The sequence below is a fragment of the Serinus canaria genome, chromosome 3 (genome assembly GCF_022539315.1).
Source record: "Serinus canaria isolate serCan28SL12 chromosome 3, serCan2020, whole genome shotgun sequence".
NCBI classification, from domain to species: domain Eukaryota; kingdom Metazoa; phylum Chordata; class Aves; order Passeriformes; family Fringillidae; genus Serinus; species Serinus canaria.
Window position 1 is genome coordinate 57,263,542 of NC_066316.1, and position 19,418 is coordinate 57,282,959.

The window sequence follows — 19,418 nt, forward strand, 5'->3', positions numbered from 1 at the left end:
ATAAAGCATAAGTTTTACTCCCAACTAAGGAAAATTTGAATGTGTGAGCAAACAACTCTGCAGGAAGCAGAGAATCATAGAATGGTTTAGGCTAGAACAGTCCTTAAAGACCATCTAGTTTCAAACACCGTGCCACAGGCAGGCACACCTTCCACGAGATCAAGTTGCTCAGGGCTTCATCCATGGATAGGCCATTCACTTTTCTGGCCAGCCTGCTCCAGTGCCTCACCACCCTCTCAGTGAAGAATTCTCTCCCTGTATCTAACCCAAACCCACCCTCTTACAGCCTAAAGCACGTGCTGACCCAGCACTTTGGTTGCATGCAAATGTGAAGATGTGAACCCTCGTGAGTTCAACAAGACAAGAGACTTACCCATGGTTTTCCTTCTGAGCTTTGAAAGCCTGGTCCCTGTGGAAGGGGGTGGTAACTGCCATCTTATGGCCACACACCGGCGTGGAGGTAAGTGCAGGGCTCTCCAGGTTCAAGTTTTCGTGAGTAGATGAGGTGTTTAAGAACTGCACATGTGGAAAGAAAGAATTAACAGGAAAGAAAGAATTAAAAGAAAGAGAAAATGAACAGGAACATCCACATTACACGGCTGACCTCTTAAGTTGATGTTTTTCAACAAAAGAAAAATAAGTTGTTTTCTTTCTACGAGTCACCCTCCTGACCCTATGATGCGACAGGGGTATGTGGGACTACATTGTGAAAAAATACTCCATGGTTTGGCTCAGAAAACTAGAGGGGGAAATTCTAAAGGAAATGACACTCTGTTCCAATGAGGATAACTCTCCACTACTTTCAAATCAGAGCCTGATTTGGATTTTCTCCAAATAAATTTTAATTAAGACCAGTGTGCCCAAGAAACTGGGTGAAAATGAGCAAGGGATGTTCAAAAACAAACCCACAGGAAACAGGGTTAAATTCCACAAATATTTATATGGGGCATCTAGGGGCTTTTATGGCAGTGAAAGTGTTGATGACAGGAAAATGAATCTCCTATCATCTCTCTCAAAAGAAAGTACTTCATTTTCAGAGTATAAAATGAAAGCTGCCACCTGTGACAGGTGCGTGGAATACTTTGGAATGGAAACAGCTGACTGAAAAAGAGGCAGCACTATTTGTTTGGAGGAAATTGCTCCTGCATGTGTTCTACCTAGTAATGTAAAATATTGTTTCTATTTCTAGTCCACAAATATGTGAGCATAGTGGTATCCTTTATTCTGACAACAATTCCATGTATTCCCTTCTAGATTCTGTCACTTTATAAAAATGCGGCATGTAAGAAAATCTGGCTTTCACTGGGAAAATGACATGATTAAAATAGTTCATAGGTAATGGGAAATACAGCAAGAAATCATGACATGAAACCTTTTCCTTCATGAAATAGTGTTTCTTTGACATGAAAGACTAAAGCAAACCAACACAGACAAACAAAAAATCCAAAACACTTTTAAATAGTGCTACAGCTGTGAAACAAAGCAACCATCATCAGGAATTTCAAAGTGCACACCAGGCCATTTTAACTGGCCATTTTCCTCCTCATTCCTATTTCACTCCAACTCTCACGGCCTGGGCAGAGGATGGCGAGTGTGATTTGAATTTTCTGGTTGTTGTCAGTTTGTCTCACAACCTGAATGCTATTTAAATGCAGTTTGGGGTTTTCTAGGTCAATGAATCATATTGTAAGTGGACAGAGATGGAAAGTATCACACATGATCAGAAATGTTATACTAGTAGCTGGAGTTAGCAGCAAGAGTAAAGCAAGAGGCCACACTCCCCTACAAAAAAGATCCAAAAAGGCAAAAAACCAAAACACAAAAAACCAAGCCCCACAGATGAATTTAAAAGTCAAGAATCAACAGTGAGCTTGCTGATTAACTAAACTCAGCGGTGAGGACTAGCAGCAGTGAGAAGATTCAAACACGGAGTGAAATCAACAAGCACAACGGTAATTAGTCATTTGTTCCAAAGGATTAGTTTCTAAATTGTTAAGACTGGGGTGACTTTTGAGAGTTAGTAACATCTGTGCAGAAGTCTTGATCTACCTGCGAGGGAGAGAAGGGCAGGCTTTTGACAGGGGAGCGCTTAGGAGGAGTTGAGCTGCTGACGTCAGCTCGGACCAAGGCGCTACCGTGGCCACTGGCTGAGGGGCCGCAGTGCCCTCTCCTTTTGCGAAGAAGGAGCCACGGAGCCGCACTGCCCTGTGAGGCAGATAAGGTCTTTGGTGAGCCAAGAGAGCCCTGACTCGACATGACTTTGCTCAAATTTGTGGTGGGCTGTCCTTGCGGTCTACAAGCACTGGCCCCTCTCTGCTGAAGCTGCGCGGCTTTGCCTGAGGGAGCTCTGCTAGCCGGAGTGTCTGTGTCTTCAAAGAATTCAAAACTGCTGAGATCACCCCATGATGAAGGATCCTGAAACAACGTGGGAGGCACGGAGCTATAAGACAGTGTATAGTGCCACCTCATGAAAATACAGCGCTAGGATATGTTTGTAACCAAGAACAACAACAAAGTCTTTCCCAGTTCAATTCAGCCTGACTCTGTTTGTGGGAGCAGCAACACTGTGAACACAATTTGTGTTTTCAATACCTACCTTGATCTTATCAAACTGTCTGACATCCTAGTAGGGTTGCTGGCAACTGAGTCCCTAACAAATGAGTCAAATTATGTCCTTACTATTTTCTTGCCCAGTGTTTTCTGCTTGCTATGATGATGGTGACTTTTGTTACAAAAAAATGTGTGCCGTAGACCAAGACTGGCCTCCTCCTAACATGCAATGTCACTCTGGATGTGCTGAAATGGAAATGATACCGAATGAAGCAGACACCTCTGCTTCTGAAGGAGACGGCCACCAACAAATGTAATTCAATGTGCTACTTTACATGTAGCATCCCAGAGACTGCAATGACAACAGGTCCATGTCAATGTCAGTCAGTACTTGACATTCAAATGTGGGTGTAAAGTCCTTCACATATGCCAGGACAATTCCCTTAAACTTTGAAAAGCAGCTATTGGGGCTGTAACTAAAAATTCTAGAAAATGATGCAGATACATGAGCAGCCACACCCAAACCTATGGCATGTGTCACTTCAGTAAATATCAGTAAATAGCATTGCATTGTTTAAAATTTTTCATGGTATCTCTATATTTTAAGCAGACTTAAAAGTGAGAGATTGTTTCAAGGTCCTACTGTGCACCTTGCCGAAACTCACACTCCCATTCCAAGATATAGCAGGAAAGGGAGACACCCAAAAAAAGCCTATGAATCCATGCTTGAGGGCTTCATTTACAAGCAGCTGCATTTTGTCATGTCAGAAGATAAGCTTCAGAACCTGAAGCATCTGGAAGTTACTCGGGAAAAAATCAACAACCACATTTAGGACAATCCCAGCTCCTCACCCCTTACTCCTTGACCATGCACAAATCCACCTGAGGCGGCGAGTCTACTTACGGAGTCTATTAACTGGAGTGTTTCAGCAAATTCTAAGAGATTCTTAACATTATCCAGGATGTTGCTCTGGTGAACAATCATGCACCGGGCAGGGGATGCACTTTCCTCAGGTAAGCAACCGTGATCCACCGGTGGAGATGGAGTACAGTGGTGATGCTCCCCCAAACAGGAAGCAGGTGCACTGTCACCACTGGTCCTGGTACTGTCAGCAATTGTGGTGCTGTGCCAGCCGGGGTAGTTTGATGTGTGGTTCTGTGTCTAAAGGAAGAAGAAGGCAAAAAAAAAAAAAAAGAAGAAAAGGGAGGGGGGAAAGGCAGAAGGAACTTAGCAATGAAATTGCACAAGGTGTCAGATGCCACTGGAGGAAAGATAAAAGTAGTTGCATCACCATCTAAAAGCTTATGCCTATGAAACAATTGTCAAGATGTTTCCTTTCATCAGTGCAAGATCTTGTTTTAAGTAATACTGGCATTGAATTTGTTATCCCAAAGTTACCTCATAATTTACTTCCAGGATTTTAAGCATATGTCATTACTAGCACATAATCAATTCATACTTTGTTACTCCAAGTGCTCAAAAAGTGTCTGCTAGTCCTTTTCTGTAAGAAGTAAGAAACGGCAGGATTTCCCTACTGAGTGCTCAGCACTGTAGAAGGCTAAACGTTTTTAGAGTTAGAGTTGCTTTTGTCTGCTTATCTCCTTTTCTTCTGCTATCCCTGTCTAATGCTACAGCTTACACCAATGCAATGAAGAGGCTGTCAAATCAACGTGGTTAGGAAAGCAGAAGAACAAATTAACAGAAGTTTCTTTCCAGTGTGATCATGCAACAGAAGAAATTGCAAAACATTAACTAAAGTTAAAAAGTGGCCAAACTAACGTATCATGCATGCAGTTCTTTCACTATTCATTTAAATATTACCAAAAAAAAAAAAAATCTGCTGGCTATCACCTATCTTCAAAAATGATTTTGGGATTCTTTGCTTTGGCGATGGTGTTAAGTAGTTACACAAGGGCTTTCACGCATTAACATCCAATGGCATATACAACCAAGTATGAGAATTCAGTAATAGCCAGCACTTGCTCCACACATGCAGTTATGAATGAAGAATCTAACATTATTCAGAGGAGTAAAACAAATTCTCAAACATGCACCAAGTCTGAAGCTTACGAAGTACATGAAACACAGCTGAAGGAAAGAATACAACAGAGAAGAAAAATCGAATGCACAGGCACTACATTTTCATCACATGAACCATTGCACACTTTCAAGAAACACAGATCCCATTATTGATTAAAGGTCTGTAGGATTTTCAGTTTTTGTACAATCATCATGTGTCCAACATGACATCATGTTATGGAGCCCAGTCCTGCTCCCACTTTGCAAAGTAAGATACCCGCAAAATTTTTGGATTTTTTTTCAGTAAAAGAATTTACGAAGCAGATACAGATTACATATGTGCTATGTTTCATCCTTTTAAAACGGAAATATAGAGCCTCGATTAGTACTGAAGGCAGAGGGGGAGTAAAAAGTTAAAAAGACAAGCACTGGGGTAAGGCTGCTATCCCTCCATCCAAGCACACAGTGACAATCTTACTGGTAATGCCTGCTGCCCTTTCAGTTCATTCTCAGTCGACATTAGTAGCAACTCTAATTCCTTTATTCGCTTTTCTTTCTCAGGGTCTTCATCATTATAGTGTCTCTGAAATTAAGAGTTAAGGGAAAAGAAAAGATAAAGGTCTGATAGGATGTAGCAACTAAAATGCTCATGGTTTGCCGACCTGTGGTTATAACAGCCAAATTAGATTCCAAGATGAAACAAATGTCAATTGGGTTTTCCACCACCAAAGTCTCTGCTGAATTTCAGTATGGACATTTGAAATGGAGAAAGTGAAGGCCATCACACCAGATGTCAACTACTGCATTTAAAATCCACTTCAGAAGGAGCAATTATTAGCCACGTTAGAACTCCCCGACCTTCCCCATTTTCTCTTTTCACCACACTTAATACATTAAAATGTTTCCTTAATGCATGATGTCTGCATTTTAGTTTATAAAATATTTAAGAAATTGACTCTTGAAATAAAGTTCAAGTTATCTACCTGGATAGCTGCAGCAGCTGGCTGAGGTACGTTGACAATATTTACATGCAGTGCTACTGGATACGGGATCTGACCAGGAACCTAGGTCAAAAAGCAAAAATTGATTATTTCCATCATATTATCTGCTTGCATTGTCAATTTGTGTTAAACGTACTTTGATGTTAGGTACTTAATATTTGTAGTCTGTGGAGATGAAATAACAAAAAATAAAAATGTTTAGACAAAAAGTAATCAAGTTTTTAGGAATATGACAGCAAGCATTAGAGATGAAGAAAGAAAATTCATATATGAAATATTTACCCTTCCTGAACGAGAAAAGATGAATAATTTATAGACATATTTGTAAGGATTTTCTAAATTGAAGTGAAAAAGCAAAAGACGCAATTTATTATCATCTAAACTCTACAATGCAATTGTCTGAAGCAGGAGCCTGTTTCATTATTAATCATTAATAGAAAAGAAATCTGATTAAAAACAATACTTGTTCACTTGGTTCTGGCAGGCAACCCTCAAACAGAATACTACTAAAGAGATTTTGACATGGAACACAGAATTAACCAGATTCAACTGATATTCAAGAAATTTAATATTCCCAACTCTAAGAAATATGTAAACTGCTCCCAAGGCATTAAACCTGCCGTACCCAGTTCCACCACCTGAGTGCCACCAGTTCGAAATGCACTTATTTTCACCACTGAACAAAAAGTCAAAGAAATCCTCATCTGACATCAAACGCATCCAAGTCCACCAAGACGAAGAAAACCCTCCAAGCTGAAAGCAGGCATGGCTAAGCTGCACCCATCTGCTGAGCGAGGCAGCACAAGCAGCCCTGCACATGCCACCTCCAGGCACTCACGTTCTGTGGCTCAGGGATGTGGTAGTAGGGGTAGTCACTGCTCAGCGGGGGCTGGCCGGCCACCGGCAGCTGGGCGGGTGGCGACGGGTTGTGAGCAAAGGCCATCAGGTGGTTGTTCTTCTGAAAGCCAGCAGGTGCTGAGGAGTGGCAGGCTTTGGAGGACTCCTGCAGGTAGCCCTCCTGCTCGACCTTCCGGCGCATGGTGGAGTTCCAGTGGTTCTTGATAGCATTATCAGTTCTGCAACAGAAATACGGGCGCTCGAGAGGTTTCAAATACGAGAATTTCCAGTTCAGACAGGTCAATGGGCAGGGAACTGCTGTCTGCATTTCTGTTTAAACCCTGAGCTCTTCTCTGACCTTCCTCCTACCCCCACCACTACAGATGCTACTCCCAACTTGTCAGGAAAGGTACTCAGTATAAAGGTTAGGGGAAAAGAAAACCAGCTACGGTTGTTTACATGTTTTTAAAGAAATCTCTCATGACTTACATCCTCAAATTGTAGGAAATTCGTAATTTCATCTTCACCTCATTCTCATGAAGTGAGGAGACAACAAAGGCTAACCTCCCTTTGAGGCTATCCTAAAGGAATGCCAACATCATCTTCCTATATCTTAATATTTCAGTGGAGTCTTATTGTGTCTCATTGCTGGAAAGAAAGACTGTGGAGAACAGCTGTGAACAGACTAACTTCCAAGCAATTTTCCAGCTGGTCACCTGGACAGCAACAATGACATGCAGAACACACAAACTCAGTAAACAAAACTGTTGGGATTTTTCTTAGATTCAGAAAAACAGAGATTCAAATCCTCTCATAAATGAGTCAGGAAAAGCAAACTTACCAACTTTGTGAGATTCCTAAGAGTATACTTTAAATCAGCTCTGCTATTTGAAAAACATCACCACTCCATGTTATCATTCAAAGTAGAATCTGTGATGTGTGGAAGCCACAAAAATATTTCCAAGGGCTGATTCCTTTCATGTTATCTTCTAGAAGGTGAAAGCAGCCCAGGGAATGATTGCTTAAAGGGCTATCATGATCTTATGCCTTATATTTAGGTCTTGAAGATGTTTTATCAAATAGCAGGAAGAAAAGTAGGAAGGGAAACCTCTCCCTAGCTTACATTATTTTCTTGTCCACATTTTGAGTCACTTTTAATCAAGAAAATTAGACACTGAATCTTTGAGTTCATATACAAGCTGTACAAAAGCTTTCAGTGAGACAAGTATTTCCAGGACCAGAGTTTGAGGAAAAAGTTTCTCCTATTTTACATATGATTTTTTAACAGGTCAAAATCATCTGGATGATTCCAGAGCAATTACAAAAGTTGAAGAAGCCTTCTGTTAAATAATTTTGAATAAACAGACTGGATTTCATGTTGAAGGCATACCCTTAGCTGAATGTAAATTATGTTCCAATTGCAGGGCCTGATCTTCCCTGTTAAATCGATTTAAATTTTGACAGTCATCACAGGCACAAATAAGACTGCACAGACATTTAGGAAACTCTTATGGTCTTGCTCCAGTTACTGGCTTTTTTACCTGTGGCAAACATTAAAAGCCTGTAAAAATAGCACACTGCTGTGTGTACTGACCAAACAGTGAAGTTCCCCACTGAGGAAAATGCACATTGGTGTCACTGGCTTCCCAGGTTTTGATTCCAAATTTTTTTCCATTTAAACAGGGCAGTCTGAGGCAATCAAAACAGACTGCTCAGACCTGCAGCTTTTTCCTTTTTCAAGAACTAAAAGCATATGTCATTACCGTCCAGGCAGCAACTTTGCAATCTCTGCCCATCTGTTTCCCAGCCTCTTGTGTGCCTGGTAAATAATTCTATCTTCCTCTTCTGTCCAGGAGGTTTTCTTCACTTCTGGATTCAAATGGTTGTGCCACCTCTCCCTGCACTGTTTTCCAATCCTTCCCTTCAAATGCTTAGCAATGACAGACCAGCGCTTTGGACCGTATTTCTGCACGAGCTCTATTACCTTCAAAGGACGACATAAAAACTGCCTGTATTTAATGATGCATGATGAATCAATGAATTTTTTTTTCTGTGGTGAAGAAATAGTTTTGACAACATTTCTCAAAACTGCCCAAGTAAAACTAATAGCAATTAAGGTTCCCCACTTCCCATTCATATTTTTACCCAAAAGGAAAAATCTGGTAATAGTTAGGGCATTTCTAGACTGCAATTCCACATTACAGTGCTGTAAAGCAACAGTAATTCATTTGCATAGCAAACTTAGAAAGTACTACACAAATACAATCTGCCTCTGGCTGTAATAATGTTGAGACCACCAAAGTTTCCAGGAGTTTTACCCCAACACTTGAAATCTGCTCATAAGGCATTAATCAGACAGAAAGAAAAACTGATTACCTACCCTTTGATCCTCCTCTTTAGTCCATGGACCTTTAATAAGTTCTGGGTTTAGTACCTTCTGCCATCGGTGCTGGCACTGAACATCTGTCCGATTCTAGACAAACGCGAAATACACAAAGTGGATAATTCTTTAGAAAAGGTGAAAGTAGAGTGAGAATGCTCTTATTTTCATACACTTGTTTTGTTGTATTTCACTACCAGCTAAGACTCCTAAACATCACAGAGTGATACAGTAAGTCTGAGAAGAAGGTGGTCAACTATCAATTTGCTCACAGAATAGATAAGGTTTCCATCACTTCTGCATTGAGGACTCCATCACCAAAACTACACGAATTTTATCTTCCCCATCTGCACAATAGCTGGCATGTTTTCACATGCAGTATTTCAGCAACAGACAAACACAAAGAAATTTTCTTCAAAATCACACATGCAATTCACCAAAGTTTTTTTTTTTTTTTTTGCTGTGCTGAGACATTTTGTTTCATTGTCACATTGACCATCTACTGTGCAAGTCCCACCATCCCCCATTTTTGCTTGTTTGATTTTTTCCAGCTCTTTCTGAGAAGTGAAAGGAAAAATAAATGCAGAGGTTTCCACTGTAATCTAACTGCATTTCTAAGGTCTCCATTTGTGGAAGTTTTGTATCTCCCCTGAAAATGTAACTATAAAGCAACCACTCCCCTTCTCCTTTATTAAGGAAACCCCTTGATAAAGAGTTGCTACTAAGCCTGGAAACAGAAACCAATATCCACTTACAGGAAGGAAATTGGCAATGACTTTCCAGTCTTCTGTGCCATTCTGCTCCACAAGCTTCTTCAGCTTCTCATCCTGGATCATAAACCCCCCCCAGATAGAATTAATATTGCAATCTCTTATTATCCAAATGAAATATTTTTTAATTTGTTCTTGTAGCTTCTTATCTACTTCTGCTTTCTGAGTGTAAGGGAGGATGGCCTGTAGACTTTGCATGCTTTTAATTACTAGAGCATAAGATTTTTCTACTCCTTTGGATTTCAGTAGGTTCTTTACTGTGCTGCAGGAGAAAGTCTGACTTCTGTGCAATTCTTTGACTCACAGTATACATTCCCATTTTACTCATCAAAGCACTGCAACTGTTATTCTTGGACTGGATTTAAAGGAGGAAATGGATGTTTAGATGCCAAGCATCAGAATAACCTTGAAATTCAGTAACAGTCAGGCACTCAGCTACCTGGGCACCTCTGAAAATCACAGCCTTAGGCTTTATATGTCTTGCAAGTAATGGGAGTTCCAGTGATTTGCTCCTGGCCTATCCACCTACAATAAATGCACAATAAAACAAACAGCTCCTTTTTGCTCCTGTTCCCTGCAAGGGAGTTTCACATACTTGTAAATAGCAAAAAATTTGGCCCAACCTTTTTAATGATAAGGCCAGAAATATAGACCCCAAAGACAAAAGAAATCAATTTTATGTACTGGGAAAGATCGAGATAGAGTAAAACAAATCAGCAATGCCCCAAGAGATAAGAGGAGGAGAGTAACCCTCTCCTTCCCCAGTTAGCACCTCCCAGTACATTCCCAGTTCATGCAACAGGACAATGGCATTTGGACCTCATGGCCATCCTTTCCTCCCTGGCCACATCACAACCACATCCACCTCTGTAAGGGCAGACTATGATTTAAAATAAGTAAATAAAAAGCTTGCAAGGGGTGACCTGCCACTGTTTTTACATCAATACACATTGTTAGAGAAGAGAAAGTCAAAACATAACTCAAGAACTGTATTAATGTATTCCACAACAAACTCAAACCAGTTAAATGGCCAAAGGAGATCCATCTGGCAGAGGAGTTTGATACCACAATTTCCCCAGAAAGTCAGCACAAGGGTATCACAACTAATTCTGACCTTGAAAAGCAAAATACATCCTGAATGCTCTGTTTTGGTACTGCTGGATTTCTCTCCTTCAGCTTTTACTTTACTTCCACTTGGAATCATAACAGTGCAATTGAAGTGCAAAATTCCAGTGGTACAGAAGGACTGCAGCAGTTTTTACCACAGTGGTTTGCTGCTGTGGGACACTGAACACACATGGGTTCTTGCATAGCAACAGTTTCCAAACATAAAGAGGAGAGTAGCAACAAGGAAGCACTGCTACAGATGATTTGGAATCTGCTTCCCCAACAGGGATTACACAGAGATTCACACATCACGTTCTTTAACACAGAGCATGGTGGAAATTAAAAAGTTGTGTTTATATATTTATTGAAAAGGTAAGAACTATGCTCAAAGTTAAATAAAACATGAAATGTAGCTAGTGGGTCAAAAAAGTTGTCCTCAGATATGGGACCGTCACTGAAGTAAATTTGGAGATTAGCAATATGGTGAAGAACATGAAGCACTTTGGAGAAGAATGTGATCCATGCGCTCTCTTATCTTTTTACATGCAGGAGAGGAATGAACTTGGATTTACCTCTTCGCGAGTCCACCTGGTTTTTCCTAAGTGGCGTTTTCCAGTCTTAGGAAGCAGACCATCATAGTCGTGATCATACACCTCAACATCTTCTTCATCATCATCACTACTATATATACTGCAAAAGGAAACACAGCGACAGAGTGGAGCATGAGGACTTGAGCTACTTAATTACAAAACACAAAAAAAACCCCCACTACAATCCTTACAAAGGTTACACAGATAAAAGTTTTAAAACTTGCACAACAAGATTTTGTTCTGCATTCTGTTGTTCTAGTATTCTGAACTGGTTCTGCTGTTTTTGGTATCCACAGATACAGGCAAAGGGCTGGCAACCTTCGTATTACTGTGCATGTTTAGACCTGCTCCTAATGTTAGATCAGTGGCGAATTACACATTTGGCAAACTTTCAGCCAATGAAGGTTTCAAATTAAAATACAATGATTGGGACAATAAAGACAACTAGAGGCTGTGTCCAGTACACGAGTACATGTTTCAGATCTTTAACTCATGACATACACATTCTGAAAAGTATTAGTGTTTTTGTATGTTTAACACAGCAGATTGTCATACTGCTCCAAAATAAAACTGACTGTGTAGCAAAACAGAAAGCTAAACAATAACTTTGTCTGAGAAAATTTTTATGGGCCCTATATGAGAAGGCACAAGTTTTTACAATAAGCAAAGACAGTAAGTGGCAGCATTAACATGCAATAAGCTCTAATATAAAATATGCCCTCCATTTATGGGTTTGGACAGATAAGGACTGAGGACAAGTTTGTTTAATCCTGCAACCAACAAATGAATGACTGAGCCCTTCTGCAGTCTCCATTTCTATAACTTTATTACCTCTAGTCTATTTCTAAATCCCTCATACTGTTTTTGAAATACTCTGCTCACCTAATTCATGACTAAGGGATTTCCCCAGAGGCTATCTATGGGTAGAAAGGACTCCATGACTCTTTTCACAAACAACACCTTCTCTACCTAGCTAACTAAATCTAAATGAGAGCATTTTGCAACAAGACATGCCTTTCTGGGGGTCAGTATTTTACTTTTAAGGCATGAGCAGCAGTTCTGAAACTTCAGCTAAGAGCTGCTAGCCAAACGTGTTAGAAAGGGGTCAGTGTCATTAAGATTAAAACCTGTGATATATCTGATGGTATGGCATGCTGCGGTATGTTAAAATATGACTAAGACATTCAAATAAAGTTATTTTGTAATAAAATTAACAGGCGCAGTTTATGCTGTTAACCTGTTTTCAGGAGATTACTTTCAATTAAGTTGCAGTGAAGCACGGTGACTGTCAAGATGCGAACACCTCCGAAAGGCAAGCTGCTGAACACACATTCTTTAAAAGTACTGGGCTAATCACACCCTACATCTTCCACCCTGTTTTCTGGCCTGTGTCATGAAAGAACATGCTTACATGCTGCATGTAAAAAGTTTTCCACAGCCTGCTGTGATGTGTGTGGTCATCCTGCAGCCTATGCAGGGTGCCCCTGACTCACCCACCCACCAAGCCCATCACTGCCACCCTTAACTCACACCCACCGCGCCGCAGTCCGGCAGCCCCACGATTCACTCCCTATTCCCCAGACCCCAAAAGCACTGGGAGTAGCCCCGATGGAAGCTCCCACTCCGCACGCACCCCTCGTTGGCAGCTGGAACCTCCCGTGCTCGAGCAAAAGCTCCCACGCTCCAGCTGCCACAAGCGCGGCTCCGGCCCCAGCCGCCGCTCAAAGCAGATTCACTTTTCTCAGTGACACACAGAGACAGCTGCGCCGCTGCCCATATGCTAAAGGAAGTTTTGTGGCACAGTTTCCCAGTATCATTTTGAAAATGAGTTTTCCGTAGACGGCAACCAGCAGGTACGCATCCATCGGCGGCGCTTCCTGCGCCGCAGGGAAACGCCGCTCTGCAGCAGCAGCACAGCATCAGCGGCCAACACGTTTAAGGACTTCAGTGCGGGGCCAGTTCTGTAACAGGGTTATTTAAATGACTGGGGCCTCGCTGGCACCGCAGAACCGAGCAAACTTCACTGTACTACCTGCGTTCTCCAGCAGGAGAAAAGTGCCCGGGGATTCCGGGACGCTAGGTAGTTTCTTCAGTCAACCTGGCTCTCAGCGGTGCTCTAAAACTTTATTTTGCACCTCCGGCCGCAGCCCTGAAGCGTCCCCCCAGGCGGCTCGGCTCGGCACGGCACAGCACGGCGCTCCGCCCGGCCGGGACAGCGGGAGTCCCCCGGCCGCCCGTCAGCTCTGCGCTGATCGCCGAGGCAACCGGCTTGTGCAACGATACAAGGGGGGAAAAGCTTAAAAAAAAAAAAAAAAAAGGGAGAGGCAAAAAAAAAAGAAAAAAAAAAAGGAGGTGTAAAGGAAATGACTCGCTGCTGTTACAGTGATTGAAGGAATTCGGGCACCAGCCCCGCGGGGCAGAGCCCGCGCCCGCTCCCGCCGGCGCCGCGCCCGCTGGATCAGGCGGACACCGCACCGAGCGGCCCCGGCCTCCCAGCCCCGAGCGGCGGACGTGTCCCTGCGGGAGGCGCCCGCGAGGCAGCGGTAGCTGTCCCTCTCTGGAGAGACGGGCCGGGTGATTCACCGCCAGCTCTAGCGACAGTCCCGCTCTGACACTCAAAGTACAGCCCGGCGCTCGCCCAGCGGCTCTCACCGCCTCCTCCCGCACCGCAAGCCCCTCTCCCTTAAAAAGAGCGCACCAAGCCCCCTGTCCCACCGGACGGGGTTGGCGCCCGGGAACCGACAGGCAGGGCTGCGACCTTCTCCCCTGTGACAGCCAGCCAAAGGAGAGGGGAGGAGGGGAGGATGCCGGGTTGCAAAGAGAAAAAAGCCTCCACGTGTCCGACCCGCCGTCCCCGGCTAATTAGACAACAACCCAGCTCGGTGCGCCCGCGCGGCAGCGGGGCCACGGACGCGGCCACGCGGCGCTACTGCCCCGTCCGGTCCAGTCCGCCGCCCCCGGGGCACCGCCGCCCCCGGCCCCTGGCGCGGCGTGGCAGGGATCGCCCTGCCCCGGGTGCGTGGCAGGCGGGCAGACGCGGGTGACAGCTCCGGCCGAGCGCTCCGTCGGACCCGCAGCCCCCCGCCCGCGCTGCCGCGCTCCGGCATGTGCCGAGCGGCGTGTACCGGGAAAAAGCTAAGCCCCTCAGGCCAGAGACGCGCTTCCAAGGGCGAAAGGGCAGCACGAATAAAGGAAACAAAAAGTCGAGGGAGCGAACCGAGTCCCCGCACCCGCCGCCCACCTGTCGCCTCACCCGGCCGGGAATGAATGAATGAATGGGACGGGACGCGCTACCTGCCGCCGCCGAGCCCGCCAGACATTGTCCCGCCTTGCAGCTGCGGGGCGCGCAGCTCCGTCGGGCTCGGCGCCGGCTCCTGCGGGCGGCGAGCACCGGCCCCCCGCAGGCGTGCAGCGCGGGGCCCGAGCGCCCCGGCACCGGCGGCTCCGCGGCTCGTCCCGCTGGGCTGCAGCTCCCCCGGCGCCTCCGGAGGAGGGGAGCGCCTCGACAACGGGGGCGGAGTACACCAGGTGCACGGAGGACGGGGGGCTGCCCGCCCGTCCGCCGGGCGAGCCGGCTGCCTGCTGCAGCTTTCCCCCTCTCCCGTCCCGCGCCCCGTCTGACAGGCGCGGAGCGCAGCCGGCCGTCCCCCGCCCGCAGACAGCGGGTTACCTGTGCCGGGGTCTCCGGGACATCCTCGCACCGGCCGCTGGGGGAGGAGGACGGGGGAGACCGAGCCCGCGCCCGCCGCCGCGCCCTGCTGCCGGGCTGCGCCTGGGCGCTCCGCCGCCGCGCACGGGAGTGCCGAGGAGTCGCGGGAGGAGGAGGAGGAAACAGGTTGAGATTAAAGAGTAAACTCTGTAAACAGAGATGCCATCAAACAAAGGGCCTTTGGACACTCCCCCTCCCGCCAAATCTGGCGCCCCTGCAGTGCGCAGGCGCCTGGCGGGCCCGTGCCGCGGCGGCGGGGCGCGGGGCGGGCGGACCGGGGCCGCGCGCCCCACGGGGCCCTCCCGCCCCGCCCATCCCGCGCGGCAGCGGCGGGAGCCGCCCGCGCCAGCGCCGCCGCCGCTCCCGCGCCGCGGGCCCTCGACGGCGCGTCCGCAGCCCCCCCGTGACCGTGCCCGCGCCCTGCGGCTGTCGCTGATGGTGCTGTCGGGACGGGGGGGCAGCCCCTCTCCCCCGGGCACGGCGGGTGGGGAAGGCGAGTCTCGCCGTGGAGCGAGAACTCTCGGGCGAGACCCCGCGACCACGCAGGTGCTTCCCGCCGACGGGGTAGGGTGGGCCTTGGCGGGTGCACCTGCTCCGCTCTCTGCGTGGCGTGCGGGCTGCAGCCCTCGGGGCGAACAACCCCCGCTGGCAATAGAAAGGGAACTCGCAGGGGCCCGGGGCTGCCCGGGGCTTGGCTGCGGTTGCCTGGCCGCGGGGGATTTCTGCTATAGTTCCCCTTGCTGCTGCCCGGCGTGGATGCTGCCTGCCGCCGCGGCGGCGGGAGGGGCGGCGGGTGTCCGATGAGCTCCAGAGAACACGTTTTTTGATACAGATATGAGTCAGGATGTGAAAAATGGCGAAACATGCAAAGTTCCCAGGCTGCGCTGCTGCTTGAAAAATCATGGCTTTGCAGCGGTTTCGGCGCACTCGCCCTTTCCTCAAAGGCCCGCGGCTCATCAATGAGCTGCCGACGGGGCGGGCCGGGCCGGGGCGGGGCCGCGGTGCCGCTCCCGAGCCCGCGGCGCCGCTACCGGCGGCCCGTAGTGGGCTGCGGGGCGGGGCGGGCCGGGGCCGTGCGGGGCCGTGCGCCGGGCACAGCCCGCGGGCAGCCCCGCACCGCCCCGCCGCGGCGCTCTGCTCCCTGAGGCTCCCGCGTAATGCGGGTCACCGGCTCGGGCAGTGCGGGGATGGACACGCAGCCGGGGCTGTCTCTCCGAGCGGACGCATCCCTTCTTGGGATCACACCTCGTGCTGAATTAGCCGGAGGGTGCGCGTCGTTCCTGTTTTGCTCTGCCCAAGCCTCCGGTAGGAGGTGCCGTGCCTACCGGCCTCTTTGCCTACCTGTAAAATGGGTCTGCTCCCCCAGGACCAACGTTAGTGCCGAGTGAAGGGGCTTTGTACAGTGCCATGTCTGCAAAGCATTCCTCTGCGAGGAAGTTGTGTGTGGGGTCAACACTAATCTGGAAAACTGAAGACTAATTCAGCTCTGATCTACACCTTTGTATAAAATACACTTTGACATCAGCCGAGAACAAGGCTACTCATAGCCATCGGATTTTTAAGTTGTTTTGTAGTTTGAGTTTTTTTCCCCCAGTAAATATGTATTTGGGCAATGAAGGAAATCAGAAGGCCAGAGAAAATACAGAAAGGTGTCTTAGTGTCCACAGTGTTGCCAGATGTTTGGGATACTACTGTTGCAAAATCAAAACTGATAATAAGCCACAAGAGTGTAAATTTCATGTGTGTAAAATGTTCCTGAACCCTTTACCCAAAGTCATTTAGAAGTAAGAGAGTTTTCCGAGTACTGCTCCAACAGTGCGTGTTGCTTACATACACAGAAGGCCCAGAGCTGGGCCTGTCATCAGTGGAGCTGTAAGGATGTGAGAGAATTCACTGGATATACTGTTAAGGATATGTGCTACTTCTCTGTGACTGAAAATGCAGGTTTCACTGAAGCGGTGTGGTCATTTTGCCTACTGTATCCCAGAAAGGTACAAACAAAACTGTGCAAGGTTATCTCTTCCTTCTTCAGCAGGAAACACTTTCCCTTATTGATTTTTGCAAATATTTCAGTGTTAGCTGAGATAAATCCAACATCTTCCCGATTTGGATGTAAATTTGCTGAATAAATGCAAAGAATGTCTATTATTGCTCTCAAGAGAGTTGTTAATATGCACAATTTTCTCCTGACAGGTTTTTTGCAAGGCTACATTTCTTTTCCAGTGACGCTAAAGAAACACATTTTTCCATCCTAGATTGAAAAAAGAATCTGCTACATTTGGTTTATAAGATTACATAAAATTGCAAATAAAACACATCTTCCTGTGTTCAAAACAGAGAGGGAAATGACACCTCTGCTCCAGGTTTAAAGGTAAATCTTCCACAACTCACTCTGCATATATAAACCCCACTAAAATCAGTAAGGTGTGTGTCATGCACTCCACCGATGTTGCTTCATTCTTAATGTTTAAAACTTAGCTAGAAACAAGCCACAACTCTACTATTTTGCTTTATTTCCTGAGCATCTGTAGCTTGGGGCACTTTGATGTGTGAGGGTTCTTTATAATATATTCTTGCCAAAGCCCAAAAGAAAAATCACCCTTCTGCATCTCAACTTAGGTATCATATGCCTTAAATGTGAAGTAGCAGACTTCTTCTTACATTACCCTCCCAACTTTATTAATTAGTGATGTCTCTGAGCCTATTTATAGTAATTGCATCAACTGACAGAGTAATTGTAAACAGTGTAACTGCATGTTCTGGAGGGTTTTTTTTTCCCCTTACACGAATTATATAGGTAATTTAATAAAAGTAATTATATAAATGGTAAATACAAGTAGAATTACTTGATTTCCTGCACCTCCACTACAAACATAAACCTCAAGATGAAGTTTAAAAGCATGTGAAGAAAGTTTCAAGAATCTTGGTTAAACATCAAATCTGTTGATGTCAATCTAATCTATGTTGACTTCTTCCTTACTGTTTTCCTGTTGCGATCTGCTGTTCAGCTGGCAGGGCTTGGGCTGAGCATTGCCAGCATCAGTTAACCAGATAGAAAAGGAAGCATGAAGAAGTTGAGCAGTGAGAAGAGCAGTAAGCCTGAGCACCAGGATTTTCCAAATGTACAGGAGGTAGTTGCATACTTTTTTTAGGCTTTGGAAAACCTCAGCAGCAGTCTCTCCCTATGTGTTCCTATGTTTTCTGCATTTGTCACAGAATCTGCAAGGAATACTGTGAAAACAGTGTCTAACCACTTGTATGATCACACATAATTTTGTCCTATCAGAAGTCTTATAAATTGCCACCTTTCCCTCTGGTACAAATATATTTTAAAATTCAAGAAGCATTTTTATAAATGCATGTTTTTGTGTGCTTTTTTGTTTACTTTCTGCATTTCTTTCAGCCTGTGTATCATAAAACAACAAGGAACTTTCACTTTTTTAGTTTCACTTTTAGACTGTAGTTACGGTAAAGTTTCAAATGCAGTTGTGGTATTTTTATAATTGAACATCAGGTGATTTTTGGTATTTTGGCCAGAAATGTTTTTAATAAATATTGTTAACACATCTGAAGCAAAATAAAAGTGTATATTTTCCTTTGATGTAGACTTCCTCACAAGTTCCTCATAAAAGGAGATAAGAAGATTGATTAAAAGTTATGGGGAAGGAGGCAGGAGACCACGTTTTAATGCCTCTTTTATCATGTATCAAATTATGTCCAACAATGTGCACTAATATTTTTGTTCCAGTAACCTGTTCCGTGTGTGAGGGCCAGGCAGGTGTCTTCCTGAGGGATACCTGCCTCAAAGCTAGCTGGATATGTTAACACCCAGATTTGCATGTGTGCCGGGACTCCGAGAACAGCAAACACTTAGGTGTGAGTGGCAGCCACCTCCCCTGCTGAAAATGAACATAGCCTGGTCCTGGGTGAGGCCAGACCAGATGGCAACAGATGTGGGCCAGCAGGAGATGCAGCTCCCTTCCCACCATCACACTCACATTTTCTTGCAGCCAGGCTGGAAAGCAAGAGAAAGGGTAGGAAGCTGACTGGAAACTTTTAGTAGCTGGAAATAAGGTCTCTCCTAGGATATGGATCCCTGTGCTTAGGGAGAGAAGAGGTGCTCATCTGGCTCCTACTCCAGCAGTGCAGATGGTGTTGCCTTGGTCTTTAAGTCTGGTTTCTGCATGTGCACATTTAAAGCCTTCTAGACCACTGTTAGTCTGATTATGGCAGAGCACCTACACTGAAAACCCAGTGTGCTCTGGTGTACAACAGAAATGAGATAGCAAGGGTTCACACTTACCAGTTGATTGCATTATATCTTTATTTATTTTGAATGTATAGTTGACCTTAGGTCAGGTAGCAATAAGAATTCAATGATAAGGAGAATCTGAATCAATTGAAATTTTATAGAACTTGATGAAATTAGGATCTTGAGTGAGGGAGCAAAGGTA

General features: G+C 45.6%; 1 protein-coding gene across 3 annotated transcripts in view; it reads right to left on the bottom strand.

Moving 5' to 3' along the window:
• Positions 1-15,056, bottom strand: part of MYB (MYB proto-oncogene, transcription factor) — a 28,087-nt gene extending 13,031 nt beyond the window's left edge. The window contains exons 1-11 of one of the 3 annotated variants that reach the window (XM_050972215.1): positions 14,926-15,032; positions 11,238-11,355; positions 9,544-9,615; positions 8,789-8,881; positions 8,172-8,392; positions 6,410-6,647; positions 5,554-5,634; positions 5,049-5,153; positions 3,455-3,712; positions 2,050-2,415; positions 374-516 (exon numbers count right to left, since the gene is read on the bottom strand). In XM_050972215.1, coding sequence (XP_050828172.1) covers positions 374-516; positions 2,050-2,415; positions 3,455-3,712; positions 5,049-5,153; positions 5,554-5,634; positions 6,410-6,647; positions 8,172-8,392; positions 8,789-8,881; positions 9,544-9,615; positions 11,238-11,355; positions 14,926-14,948 — 1,718 coding nt within the window. In that variant the 5' untranslated portion in view covers positions 14,949-15,032. Of the gene's footprint in view, positions 1-373; positions 517-2,049; positions 2,416-3,454; positions 3,713-5,048; positions 5,154-5,553; positions 5,635-6,409; positions 6,648-8,171; positions 8,393-8,788; positions 8,882-9,543; positions 9,616-11,237; positions 11,356-14,925 lie in introns of all 3 variants that reach the window. The other 2 variants (XM_050972214.1, XM_050972212.1) reach the window with 2 other exon arrangements.
• Positions 15,057-19,418: the final 4,362 nt, after the last annotated feature.